The sequence below is a fragment of the Mytilus galloprovincialis genome, chromosome 3 (genome assembly GCF_965363235.1).
Source record: "Mytilus galloprovincialis chromosome 3, xbMytGall1.hap1.1, whole genome shotgun sequence".
Taxonomy (NCBI): Eukaryota; Metazoa; Mollusca; class Bivalvia; order Mytilida; family Mytilidae; genus Mytilus; species Mytilus galloprovincialis.
This window is the reverse complement of record NC_134840.1, coordinates 76,084,667-76,105,189: the sequence shown is the minus strand read 5'-3', so window position 1 is coordinate 76,105,189 and position 20,523 is coordinate 76,084,667. Positions and strand designations below refer to the sequence as shown.

Sequence of the window (20,523 nt, the reverse complement as noted above, 5' to 3'; positions counted from 1 at the left end):
ATGAAAACACGAATTTTCTGATTTTTTTTTCTAATTCACCTGTGCACTTTATTGTGGGACCACGTGTTATCATGAATGATAAGTTTTATTGAGTGATACAATTACGTTATAGATAATGCATATTTTAAGGTTTTTCTTGTCGTAGAACACACCGAGGGGTGTCAGGATTGATCAAATGAAAGACCGACCGGAGGGCGGTCTTTCTTTGAACAATCTTGACACCCCGAGGTGTGTTCTACGACAAGAAAAACCTTAAAATATGCATTATCTGACTTATATACCGTAAAAAAATATTAATATTATAAAGATTTGTAAAATTTAGTATCCTATTTTACCGACAACACTAAAGTGGGATACTCCTTTCTAATGCGTTCAGGTTACGCCCTGCGGCTCATTTAGAATGTGAAATAAAATAATTTAGATATATAAACCTTTTAAAAATTATTATCCATACACAATAAAATTATTACTGTAACTGCATGAAGTAAGACACAAGTGCATTGTTACCATCCGATAACGGTGTATGACAAAAACAAGACACATTGTAAGTAATTTATTGTACCACTTAGCTTATGGAAAAGGGGGAGGGGTATGTTTTTTTCTATTTGTTATGTTATTTCTAGTGCAGAAAAGTTGTTATTTTTTTTTTAACAATTTTACTTGAATCGAATGAAAAATTCAGAAAGATTGTCTTTTGAATAGCAATACATTTTATTAAAAGATAATCAGGATATAATTATATACCCTCCGCACCCGACCCTTTCGTGAGTTACGTTGATGTTATTCAATAGAATATAAGATTATCTTATTAGTTGATCATTTGATAGAGTAAAAGGTATACATAAATTTTAAAAAGTTAAGAACTGACACGAAGACGCATATAAATACATGTAGGTCACAGTATGATTTCCTATTCAGTGTGTATCGTTCTAAACATGCATGAAATATTTGCCACTGGACGTTAAGCAAGCAACCAAAAATCAATCAACCTATTCAGTTTGACCCAATAAGATTTTCAAAATTTTTCACACGAATATGTTAAATCTGGATTTATTTGATGAAAGTCTACATCAAAATTCATCTGACATATATGATAATGTTTCTTTATTGTAGCGATAAATTAACAAAAGTCCACGTTATTTCTTTCTAAAATTAAAATGCGGGACTACAATGACGGTTTCTTTTACACCTATCATCGATTGAACTCTAAGAAATAAATTTCCAAATCGGCAACAAAAAACTATTAGACGAATAAAGTTTTGAAGTAAATCATAGATTGCATGTTTATCAAGGACAATAATGACCTCACACAGGTCATTATTTTTTGCCTTGGAGCATATATCATTGAAACATGGTATCGTCCAGGTTGATTCTGAAAAAGAATGACCTGTCGTTCTGAAAGAAAATAACTCCATATAAGTATATAACTAAGGAATAACATGTGATGTGCAGTTAGCCAATCAAAATAACGTATTATATTGAAACATACATCTTATGTAATTATCATCGTATAATAAGTTGAAACATTTATACTCCACAAGTGTCACATCTAGATCTGTTAGGGCGGACAATTGCTTTGTCAGATTAGCATTTGTAGGACCGACTGTCTAACTACTTATGCACTTTGGTCTCAATATCAGAGGTCACCACTAATATATTAATCTTCCCTCATCCCCGGGAGTCATCTTTATGTAGAGGTTTGATTTAGATATATATATAAGAAGATGTGGTAAGAATGGCGATGAGACAACTCTCAATCCAAGTCATAATTTGTAAAAGTAAATCATTATATGTCAAAGTACGGTCTTCAACACGGAGCCTAGTCTCACAACGAACAATAAACTATAAATGGCTAGTGTAAATCAATTCAAACGGAAAAATCAACGGTCTAGTCTATATAAAAAACAAGAAACAAGAACCATGTATGAACCACATCATCAAACGACTACCACTACTAATTGTGTGAAATGAAACGTCAATAAATCAAAAGGCATGTTTGGTGATTGTGATATTCTTGCATCACATGTCAAGATGAATACCTAGCTAGGAAAAACTTTTCTTCTACGGCACTGTTCCGGAATCATCTAAAATTAAAAACACCAATAAACAATTAAATAGAAATTTCACATGATTTCACTTTTAATTGTTTTTAAATTATCTATTGACATTCATGCATTATACACAGTTATTTTGAACGAAATGCGTAGAAGCATTCACCACCTTCAATCATCCTTTAATTAATTTCCACACCAAAGCAGCAAAAGAACATACAAATGATGTTAAAACAGCCTTTAAAATGGCTGTGTATTTGTCCAAGAAAACTTAACTTAACATTTAGCTGTTTTTAAAATTTCGAAAATCTAATAAATGTATACCCTCGGGAATAGTTTACCTTAGCTGAATCTCATAAAAACCTTTCGGAGAGTGTGGTCATAAATGCTTATCAACTTTGTACTTAATTTGCCTTTTTTTAAATTTTGATTCCAGCGTCTCGGAGTCTTTAGTAGACAAAACGTTGATCTGGCTTACAAAATTTCTATAACCAAGGCTCTAAAGTTATCTACTGATTTTTCTAGTGTTTTCTCATTTTGTGTTTGTATACTGATATTCCAAATTAAAGAGGGTTCGGCGTTTATAAATATGTCAAAACTCGCAAAAGATGAATTTTAAAAAACCAGAAACTTGTAATCCAGTTTGTCAGTTGTGACTTTCCGCCGTTTTTGTTCTTAGTAAAAAAAAAAAAGACTTCAAAATTCGTCACATTTTGTAATTCCGGAGTCTTTAATTAGGAAAACTAACTATTTAGTATATTTTTGCTCATTGTTTTCATTCTGTACTGTGTATACCCTCCTTTGCGTTCACCACCAAAGCACAAACACAAACATACCAGCGATGGTAAAGCAGCTTTAAAAATATTTTGTTTGATATTTCAATTTCATACTTTTGTCTACCGACTACTTTTGTCTACCGACTACTTTTGTCAGTCAGATACAAAAGTACTTGTTTTTTGTTAAGCACTTTAAACACGTTAAAACAGTCGAGCAGTTTACTAGTATTTGTTTTTATTTGTCAAATGTCGTCCTTGTCAATGACTTTAAATTATTATTATACAACAGAAATTCATATTGTTTCATTATTTGTGATGCATAATTCACAGATTGCAAATCTCATGTAACTACTTCATAGATTATGTAGGATAACTGTTTACTTACAAGTTGTCCATGTCCGTATTTAGAATAGTTTGCGTACCAATCGACTCAGTTGGACAACGTTTATCAGTGTCCATTTTTAAATATTCGCTGCTAAAAATTGACTAAAAGTAAAATATAAGTTTCTTTAAATTCTTGCTGATGGCAAATTTATATAAAAAAAAATCATCAAAATATTTCAGGCGAGAAAAAAGTTGAATGCGCAACAGTCATGCGTGGAAATTTTCTTTGCTGTATTGATATATCATTGGTTATAGAAATGTTTGATTTTAAGCTTTCCTGCTAATTTTATAACAATATCAATTTTTATAAATATAGAAACCCAGACATCATTGCATAACTATGGATAACCTATTACCTTTGAGACTGCTGTTTTTATTTCATAACTGTGTATGTCCTTTGATTGAACGATGTCAATTGAGTTTGTTTTATTATTTTTGCCGCCATAAGAGAAGGTATTGGAGCCTTTCTTTACATCATCATTTCTGTATAATGCTATTAACTGCAAAAGGTAAGAAAACTTATAAACAACTGCCCATGTTTCTCCTTGACCTGCACAATGACAGGAACGAAAACAAAATGGAAATATAGATACCTATAAAGAGATCTACAGAGGCACACGATATTTCTTTGCTTATTTTGACAAAAGTGAACCGAACAGGCAGTTAAAATGAGTTTTAAAGTTACCATGGTACTTTTATTAATGAGTGAACCATAAACAAAATCATATATTTGTTTATATCTCGAAGCTAGTGCCTCTTTCAATAAATGCTCGAAATGACAATAATATGTAAAAGGAATTCAGAAGGACTGAATATGGTAATACACTTAAAATATGATGGCTTCACATTACTGAAGATTTCATACAGTTATATCATGCCATCAGTTGTGCAGGAAGAGAAACTATTGTACAATATTCCAAGTCAACCTGATGAAAAGAGAGAAAAAATAATGAAAGAGAATTATAGTTTTGTTTACCTTAGGAACGTAAATCAACGTCAGAGTTATCGTAGCAAAAACTTGAATCTGAAGACATTCGAACAAGTACAGCATGTCTGGTCCGTGGTGATGGCCAATTACATGACTTTAAAACAAAATTTGACGTTAGGTTAAAAAATATTTACAAAAAGGAACATTAACACATATATTTATTTTTGAACTTGAAATACAATATACAACAGATACAGTTATATCTGACTCATATCTTGATTAACATCTACTAATTGACAATGAGGGTAGGGTGACAGCAAAACTTACGACAAAAGAGATCATTTCAGCTTCCGAATTGTGAATTTTCCATTTCTTTGTAACAACTTTCCAGCAGTGCCTGCATATGGAGTATATATATAAATCTCAAATTGATACGACATTCATGGGTAAGGGTTTGCATTTCATATCATGATGATATTGCATCTCAAAAAGAGACTATTAAATCATTTGTTCCAAGTGGTGAAATTGAAATTATTTCTTCGAAAAAACAATACTGCCAGAGCTTTGTCAGGTTTTTTTTTGGCTTATACGATTGAATGTCCTGCGGTATCTTTTCTTAAGAATTGTCAATACGATATGATCTTGTGATCACGTACACACGTGAAATCAACATGAAACAAAAACTTAATTTCTTTGTCCGATATTCATTGTCGATTGTATCATAAGTATTTTAATGTTTATTTTGCCTTGGTGAGTACATAATAGAAGAAGAGAGTTTCTGCAACTGAACGCCATTATGTTGCTGTTTATCATTGTGATAATTGCACTTACGTCAGAATCAAGAGAAAACTTCCAAGCAAGATACCATTATAAACTGCCCATGTGATGTATTTACTTTCGTTAAAATGTCCAGGTGCTTTTCTCACAACATAACACAAATAAACACCTAGTAGTAACAATAACGCTTCAACTGAAATATAGAATGCATTTCTTTATCATGAAGACTCAAACGCATAGATTTTTAATACACATCAGGAAACAGCTGTCAATTGTGTTTTTAGGGTATGAGCTTTTTGTGAATTTCAAATCATAAGTTATAAGTAAAATTAATAAATCCCCGAGGCTAAATTGGTTAAAATACAGGTAACTTTTATGAGATTTTTTTGTATTAAAATATTCCTGCTAGACCTCTAAGGTACATGGCTTATAATTTGATACGCCACACACGAGTTGCGTCTACATAAGAATCATCAGTGGCTCTCAGGATAAAAAGTTAAGAAAGCCAAACCAATATAAATTGAAGAGCATTCAGGACCCCAAATGCCTAAAAGTTGTGCCATAAACGGCTAAGGTAATCTATATTCTTAAATTTACTACTATTCAATTATGGCCTTCCCGTATACTAACTATCTAATATATTTCCGTATACAGTGTCTTTTACAACGAGACATCTCGTAAGAACTTCAACCTATCACAGCGCAAATAGGAGGTAAAATCGCGATGAAAAGTTGTAAACAAATGTGCTCTTGAAAGTAAATAGTAATAAATGATTTTTAAAGAAGAATATTTACCATTGTTTAGGAAACGACGTATTAACAAAACGTAGTGCATGGTTTAATACTTGTATCACTAACTAATTGAATTTCATCTTAACTGTAAAAACGTACCACATTGAATAGCATAAATCAAATAGCTGCTCAAACACACTTCATATTTCAAATGATTGGAAGTTTCCAAGATTTCTGTTTTGACACTCTCTGATATGGTCCAAATAAGAAGAAACATAGCAATAATGAAAATTAGAGGAAAAAACCTCTTCAGCAGTTCTTTATCTGGAAGATACACTCTTTGTAGTGTGTTTGCTGATTTAAAAATGATAGCTATTCTGAAAATAGAAAAAGAATTAAAGTCAGACGTCTATAATATAGTGGCTTTCGTTGGTTTCTGTCTTTTCATCAGTCTTGACAAAAATTTGGGGGTTGATTTTTTTCGATCAAATTGTTTCACGTTTTATCATGTTTGTGGCTTTAAAGCTTAATATATGGGATGGTTTTTTCTCATTTTTGAAGGCCATGTTGTATTGACTCTGTTGGATAGTTGTCTAATTGGATATCATACCACATATAAAAAAAAGAAGATGTTGTATGACTGCCAATTGGACAACTCTCCACAAGAGACCAAATGACACATAAGTTAACAACTATAGGTCACAATACGGCTTTCAACAATTAGCAAAGCCCATATCGCATAGTCAACTAAAAAGGCCTCGAAATGGCAAATGTAACATTCAAACGAGAAAAACTAGCGACCTAAATTATGAACAAAAAAATGAACGAAAAACAAATATATAACACATCAACAAACGACAACCACTAAATTGCAGGCTCCTGATTTGAGACAGGCAAATACTCGCAGAATGTGGCGGGGATAAATGTCCTTATTTTAAACAAATATACAGTTTCTGGTTAATAAAGTTATTGAAGAATACATGACATGTATAGCAATTACTATTTTTTTTTTATATACTGTTTTATTCGGTATATTATTTTATAATTAGGAACATGTGGTATCCTTGCTAATGAAACAGCTTTCCGTGACAGACCAATTTACGATGATGGAACGAATTAAGGGTCATCATATTGCATTAAACAATGTGCAAACCTCATACTTAAATGTCGGTTTTAAAAGGGATCGACATGACAGAATGCAAACGAGAAAAAAAACAATCTGAATTATGCAAGAACGATTTCAAATCTTTGTTTTCCATGTTATTTTTAAAATTCATATCCATACTGAGTTTTCCGTGTAAATTCTTTTCACTGTTGCCGTACATCAATTATTGAACAAACGTAGCAGACCGTTAAAATGTTGTTGACGATAAAAAGTAAAATCATTGTATATGATACTAGAATATATCCGTGATATCGCGTGTCCGTGACTGAATTAAAGTATGTAACTATGTGTAAGCCTTATTTTAGTATTGTACTGGTATTGTCATCTGATAAAGTCATGCCGATTATCAGATACACAGTTTTCTCTGCTTGCAAAATCTTTCTGTTTGAAAGCGTCGATCTGTAACTTATCAATTATTGGTAATATTAATTATTTGTAAAACAAAGGGCCTAGAATGTAGTATTTTTTAATCAATAGCATTGTAAATAAAGTTGAATTATTTTATTCGCTGTTTTACGTCATGCTCGCTAACAAATTGAAAACTGTACCTATATACGCCTTATTTTAAGTCCAGATTTTTAGTATTCGTATTATTATCTCAGAAAGTCTTACTGATTAAAATACTACAATAGGGAACAATTTGACTATGATTGAATTTAGTAGTGTCAACCCTGTGATTATGACCCGTGTATATAGCAAAATCCTAAATACACCGTTTGGTGGTGCGCCTGTCAGATGCGGAACGTACAGGTAAGGTAATAGGTAACAGGTGAATATACTATTGGTATCGGTATCTGATTCGACCTGGAACTTGTTAATAATTGACAATATTAATTATGTGGAAAACAAAAGGGTCTGGAGTGGTGTAATTTTTAATCTACACCATTTTCCTATATACGTTATATATAAAGTTGAATTCTTTGGTATTTCGTTGTTACCCGATGACGGCTGACAAATTGGACCTTGTTATTTTAGTATTATAGATGTTCTATACCTACCTTATTTCGAATACGTAACAACCTACCCGAGCACATCAATCTTCTGTTTTAATGTAATTACCGCCAGGCTGGCCGAGTAATAACAAATATCTAATAGACGTTTAAGATTTAACCGAATCAATAATCGAATACACTACCGTTCTGATATTTTATTTTGATTTTGATAAGGATGTTATGTACCTCCATGTCTTTGCCACAAGTGCGCCATACATCAAACTGAAACCTATATGAAACACCCAGGTCTGTGTAGCACATACAAATTCTGAAGGCTTTGGATACGCAATAAATCCCTACAATTGAACTTGTATTTCTTTATGTATGTCATCTTCAAAATAAAGCGAATATAAAGATACGAATTACCTGTTTAATTTATAAGTTTAATTTTCCGGTTTTGTCAAATAAATCAAATTCAAGGCTTGGATTCAGAAATAACTTTACATTGTGTGTACTTACGACTGTTTGAGAGCTCCAACAACGAGATTTTGAAGATACTTATAAGGCTGAAAACAACACAACTGGTTGGGACTGTACGTTAAAGGTTTGAGATTTTTTCCTCCATGAATTGATTACTTAAGCTATTTTTTTCAAAAACCTTCCTTAAATTTTGAACCCTTAATGCTCTTCAACTCGAGTAGGAAAGTTCGAAATTTTATTATTTATATTCGAGTGTCACTTCTCTCTTTGCTTAGAGTAAACGCATTTGTAGCATACGAAAATATAAGTCTGCTTATAACTTTTGTTCGAAGCATCGATATATGACTAAACACCATTTTTTTTCAATTTCATAATGACTAGTTGCAGAATTTAAGAAACGTGGCATTTTGAAAGGATAAACACACAACTAAAACAGTAATGTCCTTTTTCAAATTGTCAAACAAAGTCAAACCATGGAAAAAATTGAAAAAAGGAAGATAACAAGATAATTAAATGTTTGTCATTAGTTATTAAAAAAACTTCATCCAATTTGATAATCTTACCGTTGTACAAACCAGTAAACCACCAGCACACATAAGCAGCAGAAACATAGGACTTCCAGCTTTTATTACCTGAAAAAGAAAGCAATTACTAAGTATCTCAAACAAGTGTTTCAAGCATTTATATTACTATAACATGAAGGAACACTTTTTTCAATAATGTATACACTCAAATGATTGAACATAGTACCTATATATTATTTGAATTTATTTCATATAATTTTTCGTGCATAAATGACAGTGTATCATAAGCATCTAAAGGCTGATTGGTATAAATGTACATGTTAATTGACTGCTAATGTTTAAAATTGTAGTATATTGTATTTCATGTATATGTACCAAGTTGTACTTTAAAATAAAAAAATATCTATCTATCTATACATTTCAGTTTAATAAAAGAAGAAACAATCTTTAGAAACTGCAAACACTTATCGTTCGAGTGAAAATATTATAGTTATAAGTATTGCTCAAACTATCATTCTATAGGTTAAAATTTCTAAAGTTAATGATTCTGAAATCGTATGAAAAATAAACACAACAGAAAATACGTTATATCAAAAACCTAACAATAAAACCGCAGAATCAACTGTCATGATTGATTTACAGGGTGTAAAACTAAATCTAGCTGTATATCGAAATGAGTAATGTCAACAAGGTGAGACCCACGCGAGTTATTCTAGTGCTGTCTGAAAGAAAGTCGTTAAATTCATTTAATTTATTATAAGGGTACGACTAAAGTATATATTTTTTAGACACATACGGTTGCCATGCTTATTTTAAAACATGTTCCTGATATGAAAACTCTGTGACTTCCTTCAAACAATTTTTTTTTGGCTTTGTGTTGCATGTTTAAACACTTGTATGGAAACATTTAAACATTTACATATTCGGATGTAGTTCTTTACCGGTTTATTCCTTAAGATAGCTGTGAATGCAATCAACGCTCCGATTGCAATAAATGTTAGGAGAGTAAGCAGTAATAGCAGGAACCGGAACAAAAACTGGTATTCGTAAAGGCATGGTGAGTCATCATCACATTCGGAACATCCCTCCTTACAAGGTAAACACTTATACTGAGTCGTATCAGACGAATTTTCCATTTCTAAACCATTGAACGCCTTTACTTTAGCGTTTATATCTGGAAAGAAGTACCCCTCGGAGCAGACACACTCATAAGCACCTCTTTGAAAACCTTGTCCTTCTATAAACTTACACTGAAACAATAAGATATAAGCATTTTAAATTAAATACAAATGCATTTATTGATATAGGTAGAAATTTATTTGCCTGACTTTCAATATAGTTTACCAGTGCTGTGAGAGTTACCTTATTTTTAACGTCATATGTTCGTTTAAGATACTAGAGGATGGTCGCTTGCAATTACAATTACGAATGTTTCAGGCATTTTGCTTCATTTAAGTTTTAGTATGATAAATACTTCGTAACTTTAACAAAACAGATAAAATAATTTTTCCCTTCTGGCTGACAATATATTTTACAATAAAGATAACAAAAAATGAACAGAATTAAAAACCAATTGTTCAGAGAACAATTGAAGGCCTTTCCACCAGTTTATATCTATTTTGATATTAAAATATAAAAAATCAGTCTAAAATGTCAGTTCATATGGCTTTAAGATGTATAGATATGAATTTAAAGCAAAGGTCAAAATCTAGAACGTCAAATTAACCTATGACCTTGACCTCAATTTCAAGGTCACAAACTGAGGATTTCAAATTAAAAGACCCTAGTCTCTAATATGTATGGTTAATAAGTGATATCACTTTAAACATAATTTAAGATATGATAGGGGCTAAAACTCCGATTCATTGTTTACGCACCCTTTCAACTAAAATTATTTAGTTACCACATGTCGTAACTAACAATTTATACAAAATAATTTGTCAATATCTTATAAGGTTAATGAAAATAAGTGAAAATAAGACAAATTCAAAAATTAGAATATGACCTTGACCTTTGACCTTGACCTAATTTTCATTTTTTTGGACCAAGGACCTCAAATCAAAAGATCCTAGGTCTCTATCACTTATGGTGTTCCAGTTTAAAATACATTTCAAAATTTTAAATACAAAAAGGGAAATAACTCTCATATGGAGCGTTCATATTGCTTCGGTCGAAATTGGACAAATCATGCGAAGGATGTAACGAGCAATTTTATAAAATAAATTTGTCGTAATCTTTTACGGTTGCGAAGGAGTTGTGATCACAAGGAAAACAGTGTTTGGGGAGATAACTCCTACAAAGAAAAGTATTCGGTTACGCAGGGTAAATTTCAAAAGCGCATAAACTGTTCGATATTATATACCAAATATCTACGCGACATATTGCGAAACAAATGTTTATCGCAAGAACAAAATTTGGCGGAAGAAAAAAAAATAATCAGAAGAAAAACAATAGGTCTTTCCACAGAAAGTGGAAAGACCTAATAATTGTTGATAAACTGGATAGGTACGCTTACCCTTACCAAGCACATTGATTGTTTTACATGCGAATAAACAAAATAGATACGCTTATCCTTCCGGAGCGCAGGATATCATAACCTCCCCAGTTTTCGTATTATTGATTGATTTTTTTTGTAGTTTCTTCGTTTTTTGCCATGACGTTATCAGTTCGTTTTCGTCTTGTGAGTTTGAATGAACATATTCTAGTGTTGTATACTGGTGTACTGTCGTAAGTTAATGGGAGTAGTGTCCGTTGTTATTCTGTAGTTGTCATGTTATTATGTACTATTAGATTATTTATTTATGAGTTTCTCTGCTTTTAGTTTTCTTGCGTTTATTTATATTATATTACTGTCACACAATGTTGTCATTTCATTGGTATTTTTAACATTGCCATATATGCGGGGCTTGGCTAGCCATTCCATGAGATCTAACTCACCATTTTGTCTTATTATGTCCTGTACCAGTCCGGAATATGGATTTTTTTTATGAAATAGTCCTTTTATATGACTAGTAGGCTGAGGAGTCTTTTTGTATCGTTGTTCGTTGCTTACCTCTTATTGTTCATATGTTTCCGTCGGTTTTGGTGTGTGATATGAATTTGTTTTTCGCTCAACCGGTTTATGCATATTAACAGTGGTATACTACCACTGCCTTTCTTTTTTTTTTTGCATGTTTAACTATTTTATGTAGTATATCCCTGATGTCTTGTTATCACATTTTGTTTATCATTTACTTGTTAAAGCTAAATAAACAATCAAGTTTTACAGGAATTAATTCTAGTATGAAACATAGTTCATTTTGGTTTAATTATATCATGGCGATAAAAATGGAAAATGAGCATCATATTTTAGACCGAAAAAATAGGTGTAACGATATGAGAGTACCTCTGTTGTAGAAGGACACCTATGCGTTCCTCTAAAAACGTCAATATCGCTGAAAATGTGCGTTGAATCTTGGTCACACTGGTTAATGTCAATATTTGTTAACTGTATATCAACTGATGCTATGCCTCTAAAATGATAAAATGATAAATTCTACTAAAGTACTGACGTTACTTATCATCGTAATAACGTGTTAAAATATTCTTTTATTTGTCAGTATTAATATTACTTTTACTGTTAAGTCTGTTTTTTGCATATCCATTTCATGTACCCCTTTTTTACCCTTTAACCTATTGTGTCTAATTTTTTTCACGCATCGTTGTCAATATATGAAATTTGATATGACTGTCAAACAAGTGAGAGGTTTAAGTAGGTAAAAAAACAGGTTCGATTCACCATTTTTAAATAAGAAAATTAATGTCTCAAGTCAGGAACGTGAAAGTTAGTATCCATTCGTTTTATGTGTTTGAGCATTTGAGTTTTGCAATTTAAATAGGGTCTTTCCTTTTTGAAATACCGCCGGAGTTTAGTATTTTTGTGATTTTACCTTTTTTCAATACTACAAAATAAAAATAAAAAAGGATTGAAATGGGAAATGTTGTTAGGTAACATAAATAAGACAAAAACAGAAAAAAATAAATTGTGACAAGTAAGTCTAGACGAAGCAAGCACGTATAAAACCTGTGTTCCTAAAGGACGAAAAATAACCTATTGTGCTTACAACATAGGTGGTCATATCTGGCCTGGCTGGGATAGGTGTTATAAGTGTTATTCTCAACGGATTTTGTCTAATGCTCAATTCGTTTCGTTTCTGTGTGTGTGTTACATTTTAATGTTGATTCGTTGTTCTCCTCTTATATTTATTGCGTTTCCCTCATTTTTATTTTGTAACCCAGATTTGTTATTTTCTACCGATTTATGAGTTTTGAACAGCGGTATACTACTGTTGCCTTTATTTATAGGAAGAGATGCAATAAAATGCCAAAATTGAACTGATCGTTTTTAACTATATTTTTAGATGTTTTTTTTTGTTTAGTTTCTTTTGACAAATTTTTAAAAATTTCACAATTTATTTTTCCAGTTTTTCTTCAGTCTGAATTGGTGTTCACCAGTACAATTTTTTTTCTTCAGTTTTTCAGTTTTTCAGTCTTCAACTTGGTTATTATCAGGTATCTGCTTTGAATACAACGATATTGGTAATTCTTATATAGACGAACCGTGCGTCGGACGTATAAGATGATAGTCCTGGTATATTCGTTGAAATTTGTCTTTTAATATCAGTTATTTTGAATGACTAGAATTCTGATAAAAAACACGTTAATAACTTTTATAGATTACCTTCTTTGAGCTTGTTACTTGTAATTGCGAGTATTATCTATACGGTAGTTATGTTTTTCAATCTATATATAGCTCTACTATATCTAAGTGGTTGTAATGACATCGAATACATATTTTTATCCCATTAGTTTACTAATATAGGCAAAATATGTATACTCTAGAAACATTTACGTCTTTTTTTTTGTCATTAAGCTCCACTATAAATTTAGTTCTAAACGAAAAACGGCTTTCAAATATTCGGCCTTAAGCGTTCCCAGTGATGGATAATTCATAAAATCCGCATCCTTAAATCATATTTGATTTGCTCACCAAGTTTTGACAATATAACAGGACTGTAAACAATTGTCATACTAGCGGGAGGTAGAACCAGCTATGACACTAGGGTTTAACCCATCATTTAGTTCTGAAAATTCCTGTGTCAGGAATATCGAAAGTTTTTGTCCGATCCATTGGTCGATATAGTCTAACAATCGATTTGGCATGTTTAATGGACCTCCCACTCTTTGAATTGAAATTAGAGTTTGGTATTTTTGATAAATTTATTTTAAATGTATGAAATTAATCGAGTTCTGTTATTATATAAGACACTTACTGAAACTTGGGTCTTCCTGCTATATCCAGTGAAAATATGGGAGATGAATATGTAACCATCCAAATATCCCCTCCTCCACAATCAAAGTACGGCTTAGTCCAAAGGCCGTCTTCTAGCGTGGCTGTGGGTACAACTATTTCATGTTCCAGCAATGATATTTTACCTTTCCTGCAATTAAGCAATGACATGTTTAAATGTCAACGGATACCAATGGTTGGGTCAATCTTTGTTCAACTAGAAACTAAATAAACTAAAAGTATATACAGATTCCAAAAGATTGCTTTTAGCTTTAAAACCAGATTTAATCTACCATTTTTTACATAAGAGAATGCCTGTACCAAGTCAGGAATATGACAGTTGTTATCCATTCGTTTGATGTGTTTAAGCTTTTGATTTTGCCATCTGATAAGAGACTGTCCGTTTTGAATTTTCCTCGGAGTTTAATGTTTGTTATTTTACTTTTGAAAGAAAGTTATGCATTTGCGAAAGGTCATCTAGTTACCATTCAAAAGGTTATTACAAGGAAAATATAGGCGAATCATACCAAAGTGATATTCAAAAGGATAATCAACCTGAATGGACAAAAAACGAACTGCAAATTTAGTCTTGGTATCTATCATGAGTTTATTTACATGGCACAATACGATAATCGATTAAAAGACCAACAACAAGATACAACACATAATACAGAAAACAAAAGACTGAGCAATACGAATCATCACACTAAAACCGAAATGAAAAAAATACAAACATCAACATTCAATGGCTAACATACTAATAGAAGTCATCTGAGGAGCATGGTCTTGTTGATTAATTTCAAATCTGGCTTTGCAGATCATTAATGTTATTAGCATGAACTCTATTACTATATCTATACGAAAATTGCCGGAAAAAACACCATATTTATCTTCATATCATATTTGTTATTAACATATCCCTCTAAAAATGCAAAAATGGGTAATAATAGTAAAACAAGGACAATAACTATCATATAAAGAGCTTTTGACCATGTTGACTTATTTGTAGGTCTTATTCTGCAAAGCATTGTTGCTCCTACGATCTTTGTCTATCAGATATATCATTACATATTATAATAAAAATTGGTAAAAGTCGTCATTTGAGGGTAGTAACTCCAATAAGGTGTCACCTGACAATTTCAATAAAATAAACATTAGATCGATATTTACACATAACTTTTGATTTTTTTCCCCTGCATACCACCATTCCCCATGTGAAAATATAATTGTTTTGAATATCTATTGAACGACAAACTGTCTTCCTATATGACGTTTATATTTTCTGACGCAAAACACGCGATACAATAAATGTGTTTTTTGTTTATTTTGATGGATGCTTTTCATAAATGTTTGTTTGTTTTGAGATTGTAACACAGTGATGACTGCTGTAACCATATTTTGACTATTTTACCGATTATGTCTGTTTTGTTCACGCATCGTTGTAAATATAACAGAATTTGATGCGACTGTCATACAAGTTAAAGGTTTAGCGCTATAAAACCATGTTAAATTCACCATTTTTTAAATGAGAAAATGCGTGTACAAAGTCAGGAGTACGACAAGTTGTTATCCATTCATTCGTTTGATGTTTTTTAGCTTTTGATTTTTTTCATTTTATTATGAATAATATCTATAAATTGACTATGAGGGTCGGTTGAAAACAAAAATTTACAACAAAAGAGATTTTATGGACGTCATCACGAGTTGGTTGGCCGTTGTGGAATATCCGTTTTACAGATGATATCGGATGTGTTCTTTATGTGAACAAGTGAGGGGTTTAGCGCTATAAAACCAGATTCAATCCATCATTTTATACTAAATTTATGAAGTGCTACTTTAATTTGACCCTGCCAAATTTTTTTTTTTTTTTATATATATATAAACGTATTGACGACGAGTACATATTAATAAATACTTTTCTGAAACAGTCTTATTAATGTTTCATTACCTGTATTTTCTTTTGAAGACAGTTTGTGTTACATTTTCCCAATTTCTGATCTTTAAGTTGTAGTACCACTCAGTTTTGTTATCTTGGTACATATACGATAGTGCTATATCATGGGCCAGTACAAAGCCACTCTGACGGTACGAGTAAGGTGCAAACGAAGAATATTTTGAATATATCCCTGGTTCGATAGCTATGCAAGATCCGAATACGGTTTTTATACTATTTACATTATTTCTAACAAGAGAAAAGAACATTTCATCAGTCAAGGAATCGAGTGAACCAGTATTCTTCATAATAACTGATGTCAGGAAATTTGAGGTGAGAATTGCAGGTTGAGTGTACTTGTCCCATGCTGTATGGTTGAAGGTCAGGTCCAATGTTTCCTCTGTACCACCAGTGCAAGGATTTTGTTCGATTCTACTAACATATTCAAGAGCTAGTTTAGCTGCTTCCTTGCCAGTATGTCCTATTTAAAAATACAAAGTATAGAACTTTTGTGTTCATAATGAAAATATAACAATGATGTAAAGAAGAAATTGCAGAAAAAACGGTAATCAAATACAAAAAAAAAATAACTCAATTATTGGAACGGCATTAACAATTAGAATGGCAATTGTGTCATTGTTCTTTATTTTTTTACATCACATCTTTTCTTAATAAGGTTGCTTTAAAAGAGGGACGAAAGATACTAAAGGGACAATCAAACTCATAATTCGAAAATAAACTGACAACGCCATGGCTAAAAATGAAAAAGACAAACAGACAAACAATAGTACACATGACACAACATAGAAAACTGAAGAATAAGCAACACGAGCCCCACCAAAACTAGGGGTGATATCAGGTGCTCCGGAAGGGTAAGCAGATCCTGCTCCACATGTGGCACCTGTCGCGTTGCTCATGTAATAACAAATCCGGAAAATAGTCTAATTCGGTAGGTCACATTCATGAAAGGGAAGGGGATTGTAGATACGACGTAAGGAACATATCCGATATCATTTGTGAAACGGTTATTCCATAACGGTCAACCAACTCGGGACGGCGTCCGTAAAATTAACGAAGGGATGATTTCAACTTCACCATTTGGAGCTCTTGGTTTAATAGCTTTCTTGTGAGCAGCAACCCTCTATTAAGAAAATCCCTATAGGAAATGAAAGCACGGGAATATCGTATTAATTTGGAGATATATGCCCCGTATGCAGATACAAAGAATCTTGTAACTTGACATTACAATCGTTTCTGTAAACATTGTACGTCACACATTATTTTAAAAAGCATGAATATTTGTTATAGTCTAGTGTTGAGCTTATGGCGTTTAGAGAAAACTCAAGAAAGAAACGTATTCGTCCTCTAGAATAAAGTAAATTTCTTTTTTGTGGACGAGGTCGTTTATAGCTTATACGGTCTGTTTTTAGAAATTAGATATGTTCGTACCCAAAGATAAAGTCTGGGCTACATGCTAACAAAAAAACACGGTGGCCTGAATCTTTTATGAACACAATGCATCCCTTTATACCTGAAATTTCCAATGCCTATAACTTATAATCAAACATAAATTGTTATATAACTTTCTGAAATTGATTCATAATCTTTTCAGCCACTTCTCAGGTTTTGAAAATTTTATATATAGCTATATGAATAGCTTTATAACATCGTACTTTGTTTTAGCTTGTTCACTTTTTGACTCGAGCGTCACTGATAAGCCTTTCGTATACACCTAGGGCACAACATTTAATGATGGTATCTATGATGAGTTAATGTTATTTTAAAAGGTCTCGGCAACAGAGGTATCGACGGAATATCGTGATATACACTCTATTTACATTCATTTTTTTTTTTTATGAAATGTTATTTTTAAGGAAGACTGCGATTATGATATATATTATTAGTATTGTTAGTCATAAACAATATCAAACATTTTAACTAATTATGCCTATATTTGGGATAATATCGATACAATCCTTGATTTGCATCATTGATGAAATTTGTTTATTTCCGGATTTTGGAAATTTTATGATATAAATCGGTTCTGATCATTAAGTAAAGTTGTGCGACAAAATATCCGGTTTCATTTTTTTTAAAGATTTTTTGATAAAAACAAACAACTTATTGATAATCATAATATTTTGTCAGATTTATTAACCAATCATGTGTGTAATGTTTCAAATAGATTGCTAATGTGATAAAAGATAATGCGTCATCGATAACATAAACATTGAAATGTGCCTGTTTTCGTAAATTCTATATATAATAACTTTTAATGATATTATGTAATAATAAAATCACCAAGGAATAAACACATTTATCTTAATTTTGACTAGCTTATAATTACAGTCTTTATGTCGAATGATAGTCAGAAACTATCTTTTCTTTCAGGTATTGAAAGTTTTTCACTTCCACGAGGAACAGACGATAAACCGGTTTCATTTTCAAACATGTATCTTGTAAACTATGCTTGTTTGAATATCAAAGTACTGTAAGAAAATATGTGTTTATACACTTTTAACGAATATAACTAAACAATGATTATCTCTCTTGGATCAACTTCTAATTTATTTCTGTCTCTTTTTGCCCTATTAAAAACATGTCTTCAGCTTGCCATACAAGGACCAGGTCATAAAATACAGTCTCACGGAATTATAAACGGTTTACGAAAACTAATTTAAATATCATTTTGTTATAATTTTTTAAGACGCAAAACTATTTAATAACCTTACCTGCATAGTTATCATAAGTTTGCCAAAATAACATTAGTATAATCAGTAAGACCATTCTAACTGTGTACTAATCATAAACGGGGTATTTTTTTTTTATAATGAGTATTCTTAGTATTGCACAAAATTTGGTTTTCCTGTGCTGTTTAAATGTATTAAATCTACAGGGAAATCGGCCATTGATATTGTAGTGTAGTTTCCGATTATTAGAATAAAATCATTAAATCAGATACTTTTAACACTCTCAGTATTTTTAAATTGTATTGTTGACTTTTTAGTACTTGTGTTTTGTTTGTTATTCTATTTTAAGTGCTATTCCTGTGCTGGTTTTATTGCTCATGATTTTCCGCCATTTGTAATTCGACAGAGCGAGTTTAAAAGGGGAAATATTTACACTACAAATAGCCATCTGTAGACTCTCCTTTTATTGAATTTCCAACGGTTTACAAGGGCATATAAATATTGTCATCCTTCATGTTTGACGTGAAGTCTTTCTAACGTGTATGGTTCGTTTTAGGTGTGATTATGCAGCCTCGTCCAGTCAAAATTGGGAAGTTAAATCTTTTGTCTGTCTATCTCGTATATCATGATCTCTTTACATAGAAGAACCATTGTATCATTTTTGTGGTTGTAGATGTCCTATTGTAACGCGGAATGTCTGCCTCTTTTCAAAAAACTATTATTGTCTATTTGCTGTGATTCAAATATCCCTTCATCACTGCCCATCTATCTTGCTGAGTATACCTATTATATTAAACGTTAATATTCTCTCATCTTAAGTATTCATATAGAAGTTTCATTAAAAGTTAGAGTTACTAATAGACGAAGGTTTCTTTGAAACTATCATTCTGATTTTATCATCCAAAAATCTGTAAAATACTTTTTTGAGAGATGTTCAGTCTTTCTGTCAAATTTAAGATGAATCAACGATAAATTCAGTACTGTTCAGACATTTCGCTTGCAGCCTATTCAATACCATGAATACTGTTCACTGATGAGTCTTTTGTAGACGAAACGCGCGTCTGGCGTAAATATAAAATTTAGTCCTGGTATCTATGATGAGATTATTTTCAGTAGCTTTTCAGCCATTAATGAGTATGGTATGGATCTGCATAGGTAAAAAAAAACACCTACTGAACAGTTTGGACATGGACTGAAATATTTTTTAATTGACTGGAAGCGAATAGTCTGGACCGTGTTCACAATAATTATGTCCTAAGTTCTTGGGTAGTTCCAAAAAGAGTTTCTATCAGAACTTGTTTTAAAAATACTGAAAGCAGCTTGACATTTACTTGTCCTAATAAAAAACTTTTCAATTAATTAATGAAGCCGTATTTTTGCAATCTATTGCAAAATGTGATATTAACTTGGAACTGTAGGAATACAAGCCATGACTAAGCATCTAACTTCTAATTGGTCATTCTATGACTGGTTTTTTTATTTAGGTGGTTTGCAAATTATGTTGTCTGACTTAAATCAAAGAGTGGTTTTGTTTATTGGTTTAATTAATGAGGGATTAATGTAGAATATATATCAATAGTTTCGTCGTTACATTTGGATATCTGTAAAAGAGAGGCAAAAAATACATAAGATATCAAAGAGACCTTCAAACTCATAAGTCGAGAATAAACTTATAACGCCTAGGCTAATAAAGCAAAAGACAAACAGACAATCAAAATCACACGACATAGAAACTACAGACTTAGCTACACAAACCCCACCAAAATCTTTTGGTGATCTCAGGTTCTATGAAGGGGTAAGAAGATCCTGCTCCTCATGTGACA

The 20,523-nt window shown here is 31.8% G+C and overlaps 1 protein-coding gene across 1 annotated transcript; it reads right to left on the bottom strand.

Annotated features, from left to right (window-relative positions):
- Nucleotides 1–1,321: 1,321 nt before the first annotated feature.
- On the bottom strand, nt 1,322–18,821 carry LOC143068970 (metabotropic glycine receptor-like). The gene is made up of 13 exons (XM_076243386.1): nt 18,743–18,821; nt 16,026–16,491; nt 14,061–14,228; nt 12,134–12,260; nt 9,690–9,998; nt 8,788–8,856; nt 7,991–8,100; nt 5,807–6,024; nt 4,971–5,109; nt 4,188–4,293; nt 3,568–3,711; nt 3,213–3,313; nt 1,322–2,084 (listed from the first exon to the last, which is right to left on the bottom strand). The coding sequence occupies exons 1-13, from the start codon at nt 18,795–18,797 to the stop codon at nt 2,081–2,083; spliced, it is 2,016 nt and encodes a 671-aa protein (XP_076099501.1). The 5' UTR covers nt 18,798–18,821; the 3' UTR covers nt 1,322–2,080.
- Between the last annotated feature and the right edge of the window lie 1,702 nt (nt 18,822–20,523).

Coding starts and splice junctions, on each gene's coding strand:
- LOC143068970 (XM_076243386.1), bottom strand. CDS start 18,797: ATGGTCTTACTGATTATACTAATGTTATTTTGGCAAACTTATGATAAC. Junction 16,492..18,742: donor AACTTATGATAACTATGCAG/GTAAGGTTATTA, acceptor ATTTTTAAATAG/GACATACTGGCAAGGAAGCA. Junction 6,025..7,990: donor CTTGTGGCAAAGACATGGAG/GTACATAACATC, acceptor TTCTATTTTCAG/AATAGCTATCATTTTTAAAT.